This window comes from Anabrus simplex, chromosome 2 (assembly GCF_040414725.1).
Source record: "Anabrus simplex isolate iqAnaSimp1 chromosome 2, ASM4041472v1, whole genome shotgun sequence".
Classification (NCBI taxonomy): domain Eukaryota; kingdom Metazoa; phylum Arthropoda; class Insecta; order Orthoptera; family Tettigoniidae; genus Anabrus; species Anabrus simplex.
Window position 1 is genome coordinate 740,367,009 of NC_090266.1, and position 21,220 is coordinate 740,388,228.

General features: G+C 42.4%; 1 protein-coding gene across 3 annotated transcripts in view; it reads left to right on the forward strand.

Moving 5' to 3' along the window:
* LOC136864423 (uncharacterized) overlaps positions 1-21,220 on the forward strand; it is a 995,241-nt gene that overhangs the window by 811,064 nt on the left and 162,957 nt on the right. Inside the window, exon 1 of one of the 3 annotated variants that reach the window (XM_067141401.2) lies at positions 12,252-12,597. The exons of the other annotated variants lie outside the window; for them this stretch is intronic. Coding sequence (XP_066997502.2) covers positions 12,568-12,597 — 30 coding nt within the window. The 5' untranslated portion in view covers positions 12,252-12,567. Of the gene's footprint in view, positions 1-12,251; positions 12,598-21,220 lie in introns of those variants that run through there. 3 annotated transcript variants of the gene reach the window in all.

Sequence of the window (21,220 nt, forward strand, 5' to 3'; positions counted from 1 at the left end):
TTGTGGCTGAGTCGGCAATGTGCCTCTCGCCTGTAGTATCGAATTTGGATAGTGTAGTGGTTCGAATCCAGTCTTATGCACATTTTTGAACGGCCGATCGTGCCGCACTGTAACGGGGACACAGTGTTTATCCACACCTACGAGGTGACATCAAAGCACTTATTCATTCACGCACGACGTATTCCAGAGACAAGTATGATGATATATAGCTAATTTATGAAGAAATAAGAAATAATCTATTCCATTCACAACGCCTGTATCACGAGCGGTTTCCATTTCCCCCGTGGCATCTGTAGTAGTCTCACCAGCAGCTCCGCGGACGTGATTTCAATACTCCAGTAATATTTTAGCAGTGGGCATTACGCAGTGTAACCAGTGATGCAGCCTTTTCATCAATTGTTTTGTTTTCAGATGAACCACTATTTCACAAAAATGGCACTGTGAATCGCCACATCATTGGAGCGCGGAGAATCCCCACTAGCTAAGACGGGACTCATTTCAAGTGCAGTGGGATGTAAATGTATGGTGTAGGATCTTGGGCGACTACCTAACCGGACCATATTTCTTCGACAGCCAAGTGACGGGAGCACGCTACCTTCATTTTCTTCAAAACGAAGTCCCACAGTTGCTGGAGAACGTGCCACTGCTCGACCGATTACGAATGTGATTTCAACAGGACAGGACGGATTAGAAGTCACCGGGAACCATCTTCATGCGTCATATCCTAATAGACGGATAAGAATGGGAGGACCTGTACCCTGGCCCGCCAGATCACCCGATCTAACGCCACTTGACTTCTTCCTGTGGGGTAGCTTAAAGCAGGTAGGGTATGCACAAAAGCCTGAAAATCCTGGACACCTTCGGCAACTGATCACTGATGCATGCCAGGCTGTTGCCCCTCACATGTTACAACCAGCAAGAATGTCTTTACAGCGCCGTGCTGAAATCTTGATAAACAAAGGTGGTTAACATTTCGAGCACTTTTTTTTGCTAGGGGCTTTACGTCGCACCGACACAGATAGGTCTTATGGCGACGATGGGATAGGAAAGGCCTAGGAGTTGGAAGGAAGCGGCCGTGGCCTTAATTAAGGTACAGCCCCAGCATTTGCCTGGTGTGAAAATGGGAAACCACGGAAAACCATCTTCAGGGCTGCCGATAGTGGGATTCGAACCTACTATCTCCCGGATGCAAGCTCACAGCCGCGCGCCTCTACGCGCACGGCCAACTCGCCCGGTTTTCGAGCACTTGCTACGCTGAATATGCAGGGTATCTACCTACACACCATCGTGTCGTAGTCCAACCTGACTACGCAACATCCGATAAAAACTGTCCTATTCAGGACCAAATGAAATTCACTCGTTGGAACAAGTAGTATGTGGCCATATCACACCGACTGTACCAGGAAAGTGTACCAGCCTGGAAATTGAACCTATTTCCTGTCAACTTAGCACCGCAGCAGCAGCAGCGATATGTGGTTCAGCCACCCTACCTACGGAGAGCCGTGGCGTATGGCTAGAACGTATGGAATCTGTCCATAGTCCTACTAGACACTTCCTGTTCAAACGTAAGGTAGTGTTATTCGGAACTGCGATCGTCTTAAACATTCATTATAGTTCGAGTCCTTGAAATAACATTGGTACTAATGTTATTGTTCATCTATATTCTCGAGCATGAACTCATCAGTGTATTTCTAATGAAATGGCGTGGTTTTTTAGTGCCGGGAGTGCCCGAGGACATGTTCGGCTTGCCAGGTGCAGGTATTTTCATTTGATTCCCGTAGGCGACCTGCGCGTCGTAATGAGGATTAAATGATGATGAAGAGACACATACACCCAGCCCCCGTGCCAGAGGAATTAACCAATGGTGCTTAAAATTCCCGACCCTGCCGGGAATCGAACCCTGGACCCCTGTGTCTAAAGGCCAGCACGATAACCATTTAGCCATGGAGCCGGACGGTGTAGTTGTACTAAGACAATATAGCATCAGGTACCAATATTTTAGGTTGGCTATTATGTACGAGTTCGTTGAGTTGCATATTTCTTAAAATAGGGGGGTGAGCTGGTCACCCGGTATACTCATGTTCTGCACCTGTCGTTGACAGGTCGGTTTTTGTAATTGCCGCAGTAATGCCACTAGCGGAGATCCCCCGCCCCATCGTTCCATCACGTTTTCCTTCTCATTCCAATAGTCATCTACATTATTGTCTTCCTGATCAAGAGAGGCTAATGACTAGGGCTCGGATGTTTAAGACCTAATAATAGCCCAAATAAGCAAGCAAATATGACCTCAAAAATGAGGAAATGTGACCTCAAAAGTGACGAAATATGACGTAAAAATGACAAAATATGACGCGAAAATGATTAATCAAAATATGGGCATTTTAAAATAAATTATAAATCGGAACGGTAATTCCTCTGATACATATTTGTTAACTAAATTCTTTATTCTTACTTTAATATTAGTTTTCTGAATATACATGTGCAGCAATTATTCACAGTCTATTATCCTTGATTCACTTATCAATCTTTTGTGAACTAAATTCGCTAAGATTATCAGATCACACAACATTGTAAAAGTCCATGTTTGCACTCTGCATTGGTGGTGTGACATACGAGAAAACTAGAAATCAATATATTTAAAAAATATATTTTGGAACGTTTAAGCCCATATTTCATTAACATTATTCAAGTGTGCTAAAGTTTAAACTGAGCACCAAGAAACGAATTAAATACATGTCTTTCAGTACATTGTGGTAGGGCGTCAGAGCCTATAATGCAAACTCACATACTTTTTTCATTCTTCTCCGCGGCTGGAATTGAACTGTATGACAAGATTCATCTTCAAAACATCAGGCGCGATTAAGCACGTTTTGAAGTTTCCGTTTTACACTGTCACCAACTGTTCCATGTGATTGTTGTACTGAAAGTTCAACACTTCTCACAACGTCAATACTTGCAAACATTTCTAAGCCAGCAGATTCTAAACGAGTAATTTCACTCGATATAGTTCCAAAGTTCGACTTGATATATACCAAACTATCTGACAAACTGTTGGAAAACAATTCCTGGGCAATCTTGATAGAAGAGGCATCATCTTTGTTGAAGCCGTTAACAATGTTTTTGATAGTGGAGTAGTTTACGCAGTAATACGTGGCAACATCGAGCCACGTCCCCCACGTAGTAAGAACTGGCTGTGGAGGGAGTGGCGTCGAAGCAAGTAACTCTTTGAAAGTCGCAATCCGCAGTGGTAATTTCAAAAAAAAATATTGACGTTAGATATTAATTTGTCGACTTCAGGAAAATGTCCACGAATTTCTTCTGCTACCCTATGCAGAGAATGCGCAAGGCAAGTGACGTGAATCATTCTTGGATAAAACAGCTTGAGGCCTTCAGCAGCTTTCACCATGTACGGAGTAGCATCGGTAACAAAGAGAATAACGTTTTCCCGCTTAATTTCATCCTTCCACAAAATTTTTAGTGCTTTATCAAAAAGAATTGCAATCGTTGAATGATTTGCTCTCTCTAAAACTTCTGAGGACGATCAGCACGGAGTGTTCCAATAATTACATTCCCTATATATCTACGTGCAGTGTCCGTCATCTCATCAATAGATATCCAAATCTTATTGTCTGCTACACTGTGTCGTATTCGATTTAGAGTATCTTCATAGCAACGCGATAAATAGTTTTTCGCAGTGTTGATTCTGTAGGAACAGATTTTTTAGTGTATTTCTCCAGAAAATTCTTGAAATGGGTATTGTTCACCTTGTTTAGAGGAATGTTTGCAGACACCATCATCTCACAAAGTTCCTTTGAAAAATCCGAACATCTGTCCATCGTTGAAGATGTAACAGCCTTATCGAATATCAACTGCTGCCTCTTCTTATCGACATGTTGTCGTTTGACATTGTTGCTGTGTTTCGCCGTGTTACAATATTGTTGCACATTAAAACGTTTTTCAGCCACGACTTTCACTTCACACAATTTGCAAAATAGAACTAAACCGTCTGTACAGAAATATTCTTCTCCAAATTCCTTAACAAAGCTTCGTAACTTAACACTAGTAGAAGACTTTTCCTTAGGCATACTGTAATGTGTGCTGGGATACGATTTACTGTAAACTAACGCTTGTATAAGTGAAAGGAGGTTGACGTTCTAATATCTGAACAAAGACAAGTGAGCGATTACCAGAAGTTTTTTTTTTTTTGCTAGGGGCTTTACGTCGCACCGACACAGATAGGTCTTATGGCGACGATGGGATAGGAAAGGCCTAGGAGTTGGAGGGAAGCGGCCGTGGCCTTAATTAAGGTACAGCCCCAGCATTTGCCTGGTGTGAAAATGGGAAACCACGGAAAACCATTTTCAGGGCTGCCGATAGTGGGATTCGAACTTACTATCTCCCGGATGCAAGCTCACAGCCGCGCGCCTCTACGCGCACGGCCAACTCGCCCGGTGATTACCAGAAGTAATTAGCTCACTGCTGGGACGGGATTTTCCAGATTATTTCTGTCTCTACCTGGGAGACCGGGTTGCCGAGTACAGCGGGTTGATTATTCCACTATTCGACTTATATCAACAGAGTGATACCGAGAAGCAGGTTTGTAAACACTAGTTCGCATTCGGTAAGTCGAAGATGATTTCGCACACCTAGAGCTGTCGTCAAAGCGCCGAAATATGACCGAATATGTCGTTTCTACTAAAATAGCTCAAAATATGACCTTATGGCAAAAAATAGCCAAAATATGCATTTATGTGACAAATTAAAATCACTTAATTGTGACGATAATCACCTGGTTTGCACCGAAATCCAATCAGACAAGAAAATAGAGACAAAGAAAAAATATGACTTTTCCTAAACATCCGAGCCCTACTAATGACCATGTGGACCATTTCACGACAACAACCACAATCCTAAATGAATTTGTTGCCATGACGTACAATATTTCTACGTCACCGGTCCATCTTCATGGCTGCCGACAGTGGGGTTCGAACCCACTATCTCCCGGATGCATATCTCAATATTTGTTGCTCGTATAGCAAAAATGGAAATTGTTTCTATAATTTTTGCTATGTGCTTATTTTGGGAATAATATTTCCGAAGAAATTTTCAAATTTATGAAAACATTACAAATATCTCCATTATCATTCCTAGTAGGGTAAAACGCATGAGATATAAAGGGGTAGAAGTTATATTTTGCATAACTTTTATTGTGAACAAATTTTTGGTACAGCTAATATTCATGGCTAAATGTGACATTTCCTGTTCTTGCTCCCTTAATACTGCTACAGCACTATATGCTAATCGAATAGTATACAGACTGTAGCACGCTACATTTGTCGCTGAACTTATATACTGAGTGTCGAGAAGTTATGTTAAGCCGTTGTTTGTGATGTAATAAACAGCCATCCACGAAGTGGTTTTCCGTGGTTTCTCATTTCTCCTGCAGGCAAATGCCGGGATGGTACCTAACTTAAGGCCACGGTCGTTTTCTTTCCTCATCCTTGTCTATTCCTTCCAATATTCCCATCACCTCACAAGGCCCCTGTTCAGCATAGCACGTGAGGCCGCCTGGGCGAGGTACTGGTCCTCCTTCCCAGTTTTATTCCCCCGACCCAAACTCTCACGCTCCAGGACACTGCCCTTGAGGGATAGATCCTATGGTGAAGTGGAGAGCAGTGAGGACTGCATTAAAAATAAGGTAAAGATTTAAATAGATATTGTTACGGGGTTACCCGTGGAATGCAGAGGTGAAGGAAGGTGCGGGCTGGAATGGGTCTCTAACTACAAAGCCGAGAAATGAATTAAAATTTCATTAAAGGTTATATTTTCAAAACAGCCAAACTTAACAGTTTTGATATAGAATTTCCAACTTTAACCAATAACAACAAGTAATCAGGTACCAGTAACAACATTTAAGTCTAGGAACGACAAGATTTGGTGGTATAACAGAACTTAGACTTCAAGCCTTCACTTTACATTTCCTGAGCTCTCAGCTCCCAAACACATATTTACCAAAGGGCAGAAAACCCCTAATAACATGGAGCACTTGCTCCCACCTTCGAATACCAAGCCTCTCTGAGGCACTTCAGAACAAATAAAAGAGCTAACCCGCTCTCAATTTTTCAAGCTTATAAAGGTAATACCAGACTTTTACACATGATTGCCATCAACGCACAACTTACAATGAAACAGGGGTATCTTGTACCCAATCTATTGGGCCTTCGTTGAAAAGAATAGGTTAAGTAATTGGCCCAAAATGCAAAACTGAATGGAGGCGTAAATTTGCACTCCTACACGAAACCTTTATAAAACCTAAGAGGCACTAGGCCGAAGAAACAGGGGCTAATCCCAAACTATGGAGATGACTCGTATGAGAAAACGTTAAGACATTACAGAAGGGAAGAAACAGTTACAAAACGTAGTCACTTCAAATTCAAAATGAAGGGGAGCTCAAGAGGGTAAAGCATTCTCTATCCCCGTTTTACAGTTAAAGATATGTGAAGTTTTACAAAAGCGACGGCAAATTACATGTTTCAAGATAGGTTACATAGTAAAGGTTTCGGACCTCCCCCGCGGTTTAGACTGCTGAGCTAGCGAGAAATAAAGAAGTTAAGTGGCCATTACCTTGTTTACCTAGTTTTTTCTAGAGACATCCATCAGAGAATGTCCACACTTCTTGATCAATAGAAAACAAAACAAGTTGAACTCCACACAGTACTGACAACTTCGTAATCACAAAATTTACTGTAGTGACATCTTCTGAGAAAACTTATAAGTTGATACAGTTGTTAAAGTTCAGAGTTTCTCCTGTAGAGGAATACTTAAAAGGCGGAAAATTCAAATGTGCGGCGTAGAGGTGTAGGCCTACCAGCCGGTACAGATATAAACATAAAGTTATATACATTTCTAAAAATATTTGTGTGTGATTTGATAAGTCTGATGATATGTTCTTTCGAGAACGAAACGTATCATTCTATTTTAACTAAGTTGTTTATTTTTCAGATAGTTTATAATTTGTTTATTCAAAATTAGTTTCGGCATACTGAAGAACGAAACAGTTATATGAAAAACTCGTTACATATCTGTCGCTTGCATTCGGGGGATGGTGCGTTCGACAAGTATTTAGGATGTGTGTTCTTCCAGGGTGGTAGTGTAATAAGTGAGATTGAATCATGGTGCATTAAATCTAATGCAGTGAGCTCACAGTTGCGATTAACAGTATTCTGCAAGAAGGAAGTCAGCTCCCGGACGAAATTAGCTTTACGTTGATCTGTTTTCAGACCAACTTTGCTTTACGGGAGTTAAAGCTGGGTGGACTCAAGATATCGTATTTATAAGTTAAATGTAACAGCCATGAAAGTAGCGATAATGGTTGCTGGTACTAAGAGGTGGGAACAATGGCAGGAGGGTATTCGGAATGAAGAGAGAAAGGCTAAGTTAGGAATGAACTCGTTGGATGAAAGTGTAGCCCTATGCATAAACTGGCTTGGGTGGTGGTGTCATGTGAGGTGAATGAAGGTGGATAGTTTACCTAGAAGAATTATGGACTCTGCAAGAGAAGTAGAGATCCGCCTCTGTGGTGTAATGGTTAGTGTGATTAGCTGCCACCCCCTTAGGCCCGGGTTCGATTCCCGGCTCTGCCACGAAATTTGAAAAGTGGTACGAGAACTGGAACGGGGTCCACTCAGCCGGGGGAGATCAGATGAGTAGAGGGGGCTTCGATTCCCACCTCAGCCATCCTCGAAGTGGTTTTTCCCTTGTTTCCCACTTCTCCTCCACGCAAATACCGGGATGTTACCTAACTTATGGGCACCACCGCTTCCTTCCCTCTTCCTTGTCTATCCCTTCCAATCTTCGCCTTCCCCCACAAGACCGCGGTTCAGCATAGCAGGTGAGGCCGCCTGGGCGTGGTACTGGTTTTCCTCCCCAGTTGTAAAACCCGACCCAAAATCTCACGCTCCAGGACACTGCCCTTGAGGCGGTAGAGGTGAGACCCCTCGCTGAGTCCGATGGAGAAACCAACCCTGGAGGATGATTAGATTAAGAAAGAAAGAAACAAAGAGAAGTAGAGGTAGACCAAGACGACGATGGATGGATTCATTTTCTAACAATTTAAAGATAAGATGTATAAAACTAAATGAGGTCAGGCAGTTAGTTACAAATATAGGATTGTGGCGGAGTTTAGTAAAATCACAGATGCTTGCTGACTGAACGCTGAAATGCATAACAGTCTATAATGAAGATCCCTCAGATCGAAAAAAAAAGTTAGTGCAAAGAGGTTTTTAAGTGATAATCTAAATAAATGTTGTCATGAACAATTTTCCTCTAAAACCAACCGTAGGCCGAGTTTTAAGTTTAGGTACTATCTGAAGCCTCCCTCCTGCTGAATGTCTAAAACAACTACCCTAATAGCTACTGTCCTATTCTCCCATGTCCTACATAACCCATTTATGCCCAGGTAGGTGTTTTTCGACCCATCGAATTTTGCTGTCTAATATATTAAACGGTTGCTTTGTCAACTCTATGGATTGTCAGCTGCCTGCACTAGAAAGAAGAATATATGTACCGCACGTTAACATTTGCGACTTTGCAGTGTTTGATAATCAACACTCGAGTAGCACAGATGAAGGATTTGTAAGCTGTGTGCATTGCTCATAATCTCCTACATTTTCATTAGTACATCATGAGGGTCGAACAACCAGCTGGACAGTTCCCCCAAAACTGTGATTCGCTTATATTTTCGCTGAACGGTGATAATAAATGGATGCATAAGCGTAGTATTTGCTAATTGGTTTGTTCATAACAGAGTAAAACAGCTAAGGGTACAGAAATTCTAGATGATCTTGACGTAGTTGTTTCATCACAATCATACAATCCCGGACTCTGAATTGGATATTTGTGTATGATTAACTAACTAACCCCATGGCACTACAGCCCTCAAGGGCCTTGACCTACTAAGCGACAGACAACTGCTCAGCCCGAAGGCTTGCAGATTACGAGGTGTCGTGTTGTCAGCACAACGAATCCTCTCGACCGATATTCTTGGCTTTCTAGACCGGGTCCGCTATCTCACCGACAGATAGTTCCTCAATTCTAATCACGTAGGCCGAGTGGACCTCGAACCAGCCCTCAGATTCAGGTAAGAATCCCTGACCTGGCCGGGAATCGAAGCCGGTGCTTCCGGGTAAGAGGCACGCACGCTACCCCTACACCACGAGAACGGCATATTTCTATATGATTGGCAGATAATAAAGGAGGGGAAACAGATGCAGCTTCTGGCGACGCAGACTGTGCACATCCCACAGATTAAATCGTGCCTCGTTTCAAGTTGAAGCAGAGTTAGTGTTGTTAGGTACCAGTAAACAATAGCTTCATCTCGGATAACCCCCTCAAATTCAATGGCCCTCCTGTTTCATTGTCAGAATGTGGACAAGCTAACAGCAGTGATTTGGACATGAATTATATTAAAGCAGAAGTAGATCGTCCTCTTTCTGTTGGGAAATAGGGGATATGAAATGTCATGCTCTATCTCCCTTTACTTTCGCGATCCCGATAAAGTTCGTTTTACGACTTCTTCACACTCTATAGATTACCTGGATGCAAGTACTATTCATTGGATTCCTGCATGAATAATGTCTGGATTCCAACTACAGCTATGGCCTGTAGTTCTATCGAATAGGTACTGATGTAATTCCTTATAAATCTATGGATGTTACGAAAAGAACACCATAGCCATTTCCTAACAAGTAACCAACCCAGGCTGATTCAACATTTGTGGTAATGAAACATTCGAAGCATATGCTAGGTGTAACTTTCCTCTTTCTAATACTTGTTTCGCAATTTACCACGAACGAATCTGAATTTTAGTGTTGGCTATGTGATCTGTTTAGTTTTTCTGCGAACAAGATATTCTTCTTGTGAAAGGAAATAAATCTGAACTCTAGTGTTGTCTATATGATCTACGTAGTTACGTGTTCTGCGAACAAAATATATTCTTGTGGAAGGGAGCGATAACCATTTTTGATGTGAAAGTACTCATTTTGTAACTGTATACAACGTTGTTAGTGTACAACTCCTTGGATGAATGGTCAGCGTTGAGGCCTTCGATTCAGAGGGTCCTAGGTTCTATTCTCGGCCGGGTCGGGGATTTTAATGGCGCCTCATTAATCCTTCCGTCTCGGGTACGGGGTGTTTGTGTTCATATTCAGACAACACATAACACTACCAACCACCACATAAACACGCAAGAGTGATTACATCCCTCCACATAGGCTTAGCGTCAGGAAGGGCATCGGGCCGTAAAACAGGACCAAGTCCACATGTGCGGGGAAATGTGGTAGAAGAAGAATAATACAACGTATATTAGAAAAAATAAATTGTCTGGTAAAATTTCCGGCATATCTCACAACCATCAACGACCCATGTGGTTATACAGGACCTAAAGGAATTAAAGAATTACAGTTCGTATTTATGTCAATAACAGTCCATATTGAACATACCTACCTTACCTGCAAATATTCGGTGTATGTCCGCCTCTGTGGTGTAGTTGTTAGTGTGATTAGCTGCCACCCCCGGAGGCCGGGGTTCGATTCCCGGCTCTACCACGAAATTTGAAAAGTGGTACGAGGGCTGGAACGGGGTCAACTCAGCCTCGGGAGGTCAACTGAGTAAAGGTGGGTTCGATTCCCACCTCAACCATCCTGGAAGTGGTTTTTCGTGGTTTTTCCCACTTATCCTCCAGGCAAATGCCGGAATGGTACCTAACTTAAGGCCACGGCCGCTTCCTTCCCTCTTCCTTGTCTGTCCCTTCCAATCTTCCCATCCCCCTATAAGGCCCCTGCTCAGCATAGCCCCAGTTGTTTCCCCCGACCCAAAGTCTGACGCTCCAGGACACTGCCGTTGAGGCGGTAGAGGTGGGACCCTCGCTGAGTCCGAGGGAAAAGCCAACCCTGGAGGGTAAACCGATTAAGAAGAAGAAGAAGTAAAATAATTTGGGCACAATTGGGTTAAATACAAAGTTCTTTCCGTTTTCCGCAATTCTGTAACAGACAAACAAAAATTAAACTGAAGCCGACATAGGCTGTTACTTGTCCTGCCCGGTGTAAAAATCAAGTACCGAGCTCGATAGCTGCAGTCGCTTAAGTGCGGCCAGTATCCAGTAATCGGGAGATAGTGGGTTCGAGCCCCACTGTCGGCAGCCCTGAAGATGGTTTTACGTGGTTTCCCATTTTCACACCAGGCAAATGCCGGGGCTGTGCCTTAATTAAGGCCACGGCCGCTTCCTTCCAATTCCTAGGCCTTTCCTATCCCATCGTCGGCATAAGACATATCTGTGTCGGTGCGACGTAAAGCAAAATGTATGTATGTTCAGTCTTCAGCCCTAAGGCTGGTTGGATCCTCAACAGCTCTGCCATCAGCTGTCATAGATGGCCTAGGCATCACTGAAGAGGCGTACTAGGGAAATGAGGAGTGAGGTAGTTTCCCGTTGCTTTCCTCACCGAGCCAGAAGTTGCTATTACATATCAGTCATTAGCAACAAAAAATCAAGTAGCCTATCAGGTTAATGTTAAAAAATACACGGACAGAAAGGCGATTATATAGTATATACAACTTTATTTAATCATTACATCACATTTAACCAAAAATGATATAAAAGCATATATTTTTCATGTAATATTTTTCACCGTCCTTCAATCAATCAATACTGATCTGCATTTTGAGCAGTTATTCGTGTTTTGTGTCAATAATGCCTAATGATGTTGTTTGTGTTTGGTTATTTTGGATTTCATTTCCTTAGAAATAGTGGTTAAACGAAGTTTGAAGGTAACTTTGTCAAAGTAGAAAGGTAATAAGAATGTTAAGCATGTGGCCAGTTTGCTGTGGTCTGCTGTCTGAATAAAAAAAGTATTTCTAAACAAATTTTGAACACTGTTTTACTTCCTTTGCGTCATAATTCAGTATTGTATTTCTTAGGGTTTAAATTCAAGCATATTTCCCGAATTATTACGACATAGGAAGTCGAGCCTCAGCTGTCACTCAACGCAAGCGCTAGGGTGTTCACTTCCAGTTTTCTTCCTCCCTCTGATTATTTGCCATCTGCACAGATTTCATGTGCGTGGTGCGGCCTTCACTTTGGCTGTCAGGGCAGCTGGGGTGCGCGCACGCGTGTTACGTTGTTGTAGCTTGTGTATCTCCCTTCGAGCGTTCGAGGGGTGTGGGAAGAGGAGAGTGTAGTGTGTGGTGGTGTGACTCAGCCGCGTGTAGTACGTGTGTACAGCGTGGCCATGCAGGATGCGGATCAGCCCACGAACATTGGACTATAGGACTGTCAAGATTTCAATAGGATGCGTTCCGTACGATACAAAATTGAACTGCTGGCGTTTGGGTGCGAGTTATTTTATCAGAATACTGGCATATGAGTTAAATTAGGATTTGTGTGTGTGTGCATCGGACTTGGTTTAACATCATTGGAATCCATTTTAATTTAAGTGTGAATGAAATAGCACAAGTTCATTTGGGAGTGCAAATAATCTGCAGAATAACTGGCTCAACACGGGAGGACATGGGATGGGATCAACCCTGTCCAAAGTGAGACGTGTAAGTTTCATTATGATAGTATATATGTGGAGCTTTATTTTAATTTAATTCTGTTCAGAATTCGTTGCAGTTTAGACCTGCAAATTTAATGTTTACTGCTCGTTACTAGCTTAATTAATTTAGTCATTTCAATATCGAATACACATATTTTAAATTTCCAACATTTTCATAAAAACGGTTTAGTTTAGTATATAGTTTTACTTAATACGTGACATTTCTACAAAAAAAGGGCAAGTTAAGATGAGGGAAAGGTATCGCTAACATTACTATTAACATAATAAATTGAATATGGTAAGTCTATTCTGCAGTGAAGCATTTGTAAGCGATTATATTCTCCAGAAATCGACTATATTTATTTAAGCAGTTGCCTACTAAAGGAAGTAGTTTTGTATGTTTGAAATTCCATCTTGGAGTTTTGTTACCATTTCGATTTCATTGTGAACATGTGTATATTCACAAAACCAGTGAACATTCGATTAGTGGCAATAAGTGTGTACATGGAACACTGTATCCCCAAGCTATCTGCCGCTGTTAACCTTGCTCTTACATTGGTGAGCGGGCGTTGAGACAGCAAAACAAAGGGTGTCACAGCGTTTCGTCCGAATTCCAAGAACTGACAACTTTCTACCTGACCCGAATGTAGTTTCGTCCGAGAGCCACCATCCTAATAATGTTTAATGGAGCTTTAAAATATTTTGTTAATTGCTTAGATCTGCAGTCCGATAAGGTCCATTGTTAGCGCCAGCCAGGACAGGGGGTCATAAGTGAGCCACGGACGCCGTAGAACCGTACGGATAATCTTCTTCTTAATATGTTTACCATCCAGGGTTGGTTTTCCCCTCGGACTCAACGAGGGATCCCACCTCTACCGCCTCAAGGACAGTGTCCTGGAGCGTGAGACACTGGGTCGGGGGATAAAATTGGGGAGGAGGACCAGTATCTCGCCTGCCATGCTGAACAGGGGCCTCGTGTGGGGATAGACAGGGAAGAGGGAAGGAAGCGGCCGTGGCCTTAAGTTAGGTACCATCCCGGCATTTGCCTGGAGAAGTGGAAAACCACTTCCAGGATGGCTGAGGTGGGAATCGAACCCACCTCTACTCAGTTGACATCCCCAGGCTGAGTGGACCCCGTTCCAGCCCTCGTACCACTTTTCAAATTCCGTGGCAGTGCCGGGAATCGAACCTGGGCCTCCAGGGGTGGCAGCTAATCACACTAACCACTACACCACAGAGGCGGACTAATAATATTGACATTAGTTTTCAGTAATGGTGCCAATGGGCTCATAGGGTTTACAGTAAGTTTTCAAGGCGTCAGTATCTTCTGAGATAGTGATACTTTAAAAAAAATAGAACTGCGCTGTTTTCTACACCGAGATTTAAACTTACAAGCATTAAGAATTCAGCGCCGTGATTATTTTAAAAATCGGACAATTATTTCTCGAGAAAATATAATGTATTAAAACGTGCTTCATTTGCCAGCTGGGGACTGCCCGGTCCGATTCGCGCTACATATGAGACATGCGCTAGTTGCTGACATACAGATATACCTTTTGACAGCCGGGTATTCGCTATATTGGGCCCAAAAATACACTATGATAAACTGTATGATTTAACACCTTTAATATAGCCGTGTAATGTTTGTAGGTTTTAAAGGCTATATGTAGAAAACGGTGTAGTTACATTGAAAAACAAACGAAATTCCATTATCTCAGAAGATACTGGCGTCATGAAACAGTACTGTAAGTCCGATTATGAGCTACTTGGTACCATTTCTGAAAGTGAAAACAATGTCAATATCTTGAACGGTTCAAGAATTATTTGAGGTGGACAACTTAGCTGAATAACCTTGGCCGGGCTGGAATGCCTCAGACGGTTGAGGCGCTGGCTTTCTGACCCCAACTTGGCCGGTGGTATTTGAAGGTGCTAATATACGTCAGCCTCGAGTCAGTAGATATACTGGCACGTAAAATAACTCCTACGGGTCTAAATTCCGGCACCTCTGCGCCTCCGAAAACCGTAAAATGAATTTTTGGGACGTAAAGCCAATGTTATCATTATCTGAATAACCCCGCAAATCTTCATTTAATCATTAATTCACATTTGACTAAAAGTGGTATAAAAGCATATTTTTGGTCACAACAGCTCCATGGAAATACCGCACTCGGCCTTAAAATGTAAAGCGTAGTCCCATTTTCTTTCAGAAGCTGTCATTTTGTCAGTGTAACACAAATATGTAAAGCGTCTTAATAATAATAATAATAATAATAATAATAATAATAATAACAAAACAATGATAATAATGATAAGGTATCATACATTTTCACTTTACAACTTTGTCAAATCGCTTATGCATCATTCCTAGGCATCTTCCTTCCGTCATCTTAATAGATTTGGATGAAGAAAGGGTCGTATTTTAAAATGTGTCTCCTGACTGCTCCATTGGCTTTTAAAATTCTGTGTTAGTCCAGATATATTAATTCCTTTTCACCCGTTCTAAATCCAGCTCCATTCTTGCGACGGTTCTGCTTCTTCTATAACCAAATCTTTTACTCGTGTGTGTTGTTTACCTACGATTAAGTTAAATCGGCGGTTTCACCCTTCAGAAGCGTTATTTGTCCTGTGTCCCCATTGGTGGCAGTTCACATGTCAGTTGAAACTAGCAGATTTTCCAACCACTGGTGCTCAAAGTAGTCGAACAATTCAGTCAAGTGTTCATTTTCTTCTGCCTTACTGTGGCCAAGAATGCATCCTTCCTCTACTTCCGTTCTTTAAAAAAAATATATTTTAGACGTTTTTACTGATATTTTTTTTTATTTTTCTAATTCTTTCTCTCTATTTCCTTGTATTTTTTTGCTTTCTAAGGACGACACACACACACACACACACACAGACACACACCCAGTCCCCGGGCCAGAGGAAATAACCAATTAAGGTTAAAATCCCCAACCCGGCCTGGAATCGAACCCGGGGCCCCTTGATCCAAAGGCCAGAACGCTAACAATTCAGCCGTAGAGCCGGACTCCGTTGACTTCAGAAATGCTAAGGCAGCGCACATCCTGATGGCAGTTTCAAACTTCCTGATTGGATTTGTAAGCTCAATGTTCTGTTGGAGCTGTTAAATCTATTGTTCACTGCTTAGATTTACAGAGCGATAAGGTCCGTGAAAGCACTGTTAAAGATAATGTCAACGATGTCTTGCGCCCTCTCTACGGCGTAATAACCGCTGGTTGGTCAACATGTGACTCATAAGTAGACATCGGATTTGTATGAAAATGCGTATTTTGTTCGCCGATATGTGACTCCCCAAAACTGACATTGGACAAACTATTAAGTTTTTTTTTTTTTTTTTTTTTTTTTTTTTGCTATGGGCTTTACGTCGCACCGACACAGATAGGTCTTATGGCGACGATGGGATAGGAAAGGCCTAGGAGTTGGAAGGAAGCGGCCGTGGCCTTAATTAAGGTACAGCCCCAGCATTTGCCTGGTGTGAAAATGGGAAACCACGGAAAACCATTTTCAGGGCTGCCGATAGTGGGATTCGAATCTACTATCTCCCGGATGCAAGCTTCACAGCCGCGCGCCTCTACGCGCACGGCCAACTCGCCCGGTACTATTAAGTTTAATAGTGCATATATGTATTTGCATATGTTTGAGATGAGTGCGTACATTTCAAATTTCGGATTTATTGTGCATGTTTTCGACTCTTATTATGCGTATTTTAACATGGTTTACAAGCATCCTTCAAGAAAATTTAAAAGCAATTAATGCCGTGAACTCTTCCGGCAATGAAAAGGTTCAGAGGGAACCGGCACTTACCAAGCGACACTTTCAAATCTTACCAGCTAGAATCAATCGAGAAGCTGGGAGCACGTGAGTTGCTTCTTGGTGATTAGCTGAACTTAAGAACGTGAAGCGTCAATTGGAATGTATCCCAGGAAACCTACGATTCCGTCTGCAAACAAAATATCAAAATGCCCTTAAACGAAATCCGGCCTACGACACCATGGTGGCTACAAATATTTGGCTGGTACTAATAATGCGGATCTGCCAGAATGTTTTAAGACCAACACTCGCATCCGAATTCAACTACTGTCCTGTCACATCTGTAGATGCAGAGAGGTCATTCTCCGTATTGAAGCTAGTTTTAACAAACACCACACAGGGCGAGTTGGTCGTGCGGTTAGGGGCGCTCAGGTGTGAGCTTGCATGCGGGAGATAGTGGGTTCGAACCCCCGCTGTCGACAGCCCTGAAGATGGTTTTCCGCGACTTCCCATTTTTACACCAGGCAAATGCCGCGGCTGTACCTTAAGGCCACGGCCACTTCCTTCCAACTCCTAGGCCTTTCCTATCCCTTCATTGCCATAAGACTTATCTGTGCCGGTACGACGTAAAAGAAATTGTAGAAAAAAAACCACCACACAGAAAACATGGACAGGAAAAGGATGTGCAGTGTAAAGTGAAAGAGGAATGTGTATTTAAGTGTTTCTTCACGTTTGTGAGTCTTTTTTTTACACGGTTTTCTTACAACCTTTCTAATTCATTTATCATGTGTATTGATCAACATAGTTTGTCTTATCTACGAGACGTGTGCATATTGTGTTAACAACGAACTCTGATAGATGGATACGTCTCACGAACTATGAACGGATTGTTTTTACTGGTGGAACAGTGAAACAGTGTTTTTCTTTCAATTTTTTGTATCCATGATCATGATTTTATGTATTAGTATGGGTATATCGCGTGAGTTCAGTAAAGAAATGTTAAGTTTTCGTTTCATAAAGTTGTTTAATAGAATGAAACATGCACACTTACGTAAATGCATATGTCACCATTTTTTGCAGCATAGTTGCATGCTTATATTGGTTATTTATACAGCATATAAATACTATGATTACTCATCAGTAGAGCCATCTCTTTTCAGTTTCGACTCGGTTAATTTATAACTGTTAGGCTCTTCAGTCTGCCGAAATTCACTTTGAGGATTCACTGCAAGATGTAGGGGAACATATTGACATAATCAGTAATGCAACAACTTGTAGCTTTTGGGATTGAGGAACAAAATAAGAACTAACATAAGAATGGAAATCGGTACGAAGAAACCCAGTACAAGGCTTGAACCTTTCGATTGTTTAGACTACGTGCTGTCGATGGGTTGAGAGACGACGCGGATTTTACAAAACTATGGATAAATGAACTTCCAGAAATGGCACGCATATCTTTGGAATGAATTTAGTTATTTGTAGAATGTCGTGCTAACACCCAACAAAGAATGTTGTCCCGTAAGAGTTCTCTAATGCGCTGAAAGCCAACGATCTCAGCTGGAACCCCACTAGGGAATAGTGGTATGAATATATCTGATCCATATGCAATAAAAATGCCTAACCCCTATTGCTCTGACGCTGTGTAAATATCATTTGAATCATTTATGGATTAAATATATTGCGAAGGTCTTCATGTATGTATGTTATTAAGTGGAACCATACAACACATCAAATTCTACCTGGGTACAATGAACTTTCCAGTTTTGTTATTAACATATGTGTTCTTAATTGTGCCACTGCACGCGTCTAAGTGCGGGTACAAATTCAATTTACCGAGCAAGTTGGCTGTGCAGTTTGGGTCACGTAGCTGTGAGCTTATATTCGGGGGATCGTGGGTTCGAAACCCACTGTCTACAGTCTTTAGGATTGTTTTACTTCATTTCCAGTGTTCACACGAGGCAAATGCTGGGTCTGTACAGTCGCTTCCCTCCAAGTTCTAACCTTATCCTATCTCGTCGTCGGTTAAGACCTGTCTGGGTCGGTGCAACGTAAAACCATATTGCAAAACAAAAAATCAGCTTACAATTTTCCCGCATTCGACTGCCCGTTTTGAGGTATAGAAGACCACGAAAATATAGGACAGTTTTCACTCAGCTTCGGTAGTTATCATAGAAGAACTTGTCAAACTTGTTTCGAGCAATATAAGTGGAAATTATCGCCCATACTTCTGGGTGTATGTATTTTGTCATTGCTATAAAATCTAATGGGATGTACGCTTCTTTGGGTGATGTAAAGTAAGAGACACTCTGAAGACTGTGTACATCTCTGACGAACACGAAGCTGGAGCGAATTGTTCACGTATACTTCTTTTGCTGAAGATTATTTTTAGGGACAGTTGAAAGAATGTATACCAGACAGCTGCGGGCGCCCCGCGAAAGAAACAGTCTTCAGTAGACGCAACAGACAGTTACTTCAGAATTGTTTTCTGTACTTTCCATAGAAATGCGATAGAACTCGGTTGAATCTCTTCTCGTTTACTTACACAGTTCGATAAGAGGGTAATAGTTTACCATACAGTATATTCATGCTGTGCTAGCCTTACACCGTACTAGTATGAAAACCATCGATTGTTCAAATCTAAGAGAATGCATGGCCATCTTAATACAAAGATGACATTTGTTCACTTATAGAGACCTAATTCCTAATAGTTCAGCTGGATGTTAATCAGCCACTCCCACACTCAAAACAGAACTCCTTTTTCTTTCTGATTATGATGATGATTGTTGTTTAAAGGGGCCTTAAACTCTAGGTCATCGGCCCCGTTGTTTTTTCTTTCTCCATCTGCCACTGCATCAGGCAGACTCCCTCCTAGATATCGTCGTTGCGCCTAGAAAAAACTGTGATATTTTATCAAAACTATGACCACAAAGGTTCCTTTTTGCTATTTGCTTAACGTCGCACCGACGCAGATAGGTCTTATGGCGACGATGGGAGAGGAAAGTCGTAGGAATGGGAAGGAAGCCCCGTGGCCTTAAGGTACAGCCCCAACATTTGCCTGGTGTGAACATGGGGAAGCACGGAAAATCATCTTCTGGGATGCCGACAGTGGGGTTCGAACCCACTATCTCCCGGATGCGAGCTCACAGCTGCGCGCCCCTAACCGCACGGCCAACTCGCCCGGTAGAAAGGTTCTGTCATCTAGGCTCGTTCTAAGTGATATGTGCTGCGGGTCAGTATTTCCCCCCTCAACATTGTCACATAATGGTATTTTGGGCGCAATGACGATACATTACCTTGCGATCGAGAAATCCGGAACCAATCCATTGGCAGGGCTGGGAATCTAACTGGGTGCCTCCCGACCTGCAGCCTATTACTTCTCATTCCAAATTTCACGGAGATTTGTCTAATTTCCATTTATTGAATTCTTCACGAATTACTGCATGGGTTAGTTGAGTCATTGCTGGGCCGATGACCTTCGATGTTAGGCCCCTTTAAACAACAAGCAAGCATTAGTTGAGTCATTTGGTCGGGTTGGTTCAAACGGTAGAGCCCAAGTTAGCAGGTCGATCCCGGGTCACTCCGATGGTATTTAAAGGTTATCAGCTAAGCCAGCCTCGTATCGGTAGATTTACTGGCATGTAGAATCATTCGCATGGGAGAAAATTCTGGCTCCTCGGCATCTTCAAAAACTTCAAATGTACTCGTTGCTTTTTAAAATTTTAAGTCACACAGACACAGACATGTCATATGACGACAATGGAATAGGTACAGGGGTAGGACTGGGAAGGAAGCGACCGTGGCCTTAAGGAACACCCCCAGCATATTTGCGTGGTTTGAAAATAGACGACAATGGAAAACTATCTTCAGCGCTGCAGACAGCTGCCACTTCCTTCCCAGCCAAAGCTGTTTTCTGAGTCAGCGTGACGTTAAACAGCTAGGGAAAAAGGGCTGATGTTCTACAACCATTTACTTGTAAGAAGAATATATAGAATCATTAGGATAGATTGGGTAGCGGAAAATTGACATCACCGTTTCTCTTAGGACGGACGATAAGCATAACTCTTATTATTTCAAAAAGTAAGTTCCCAAAAGGAACTATAATTTCATTTTAAATATTGCAAGAACCAGAACAGGAAATGTCACATTTATAAGTTAATAGGCCTACACAGTTCAAAAAAATTAAGGGGAACATGTTTTTGAACGTATGCCGTGCTCTACAAAACAATATCTCATACCCAGGTATATTACCAACTAAACCTTTATTCTTTACCGTTGAAGTATACAAAAGAACATGATGGATTCGCATTCATTTTCAGAACACAAACGGAAATGTTCAAATAGGGGCGAAAACAGTGATAAATCCTCCAGGGTGGATTTCTGTCACAGTAGAGCTTCATTATAGTGTATGTCCTCCACGAGCATTTATCACTGCTTGGCACCTACGTGGCATGCTCCGTGTAAGTCGACGGAATAGCACAGGTCTATATTGACGAAGTTAACAGTTGACGTGGGTACGGACAAACAGAAGGCGAGCTGCGGGATGTTGCTGCGTTAAACGGGGCACTCGAACAGGACGTCTGGGTCGTAAGGACACTTCTCTTAACCTGTTCCTTACTGTCTGGTCAGATTCCGCGACTCCAGTGACTCTCCTGAGGTCTTGTTGCAGTTCTCTGGCAGTTGTTGAATGACGCCGCAACGCACAGATGGTCAGATATCGGTCATCCTGTGGAGTTGTCTGCGTCCACGACCTTGTCCAACCCTCCTTGTGAACTGGACTGTCTCACTGTAGCGATTTCACAAGCGTTGAGTAACTGACGGAGAGACATTGAGATCCACAGCAACACATCCTTCCTGGATCAAAG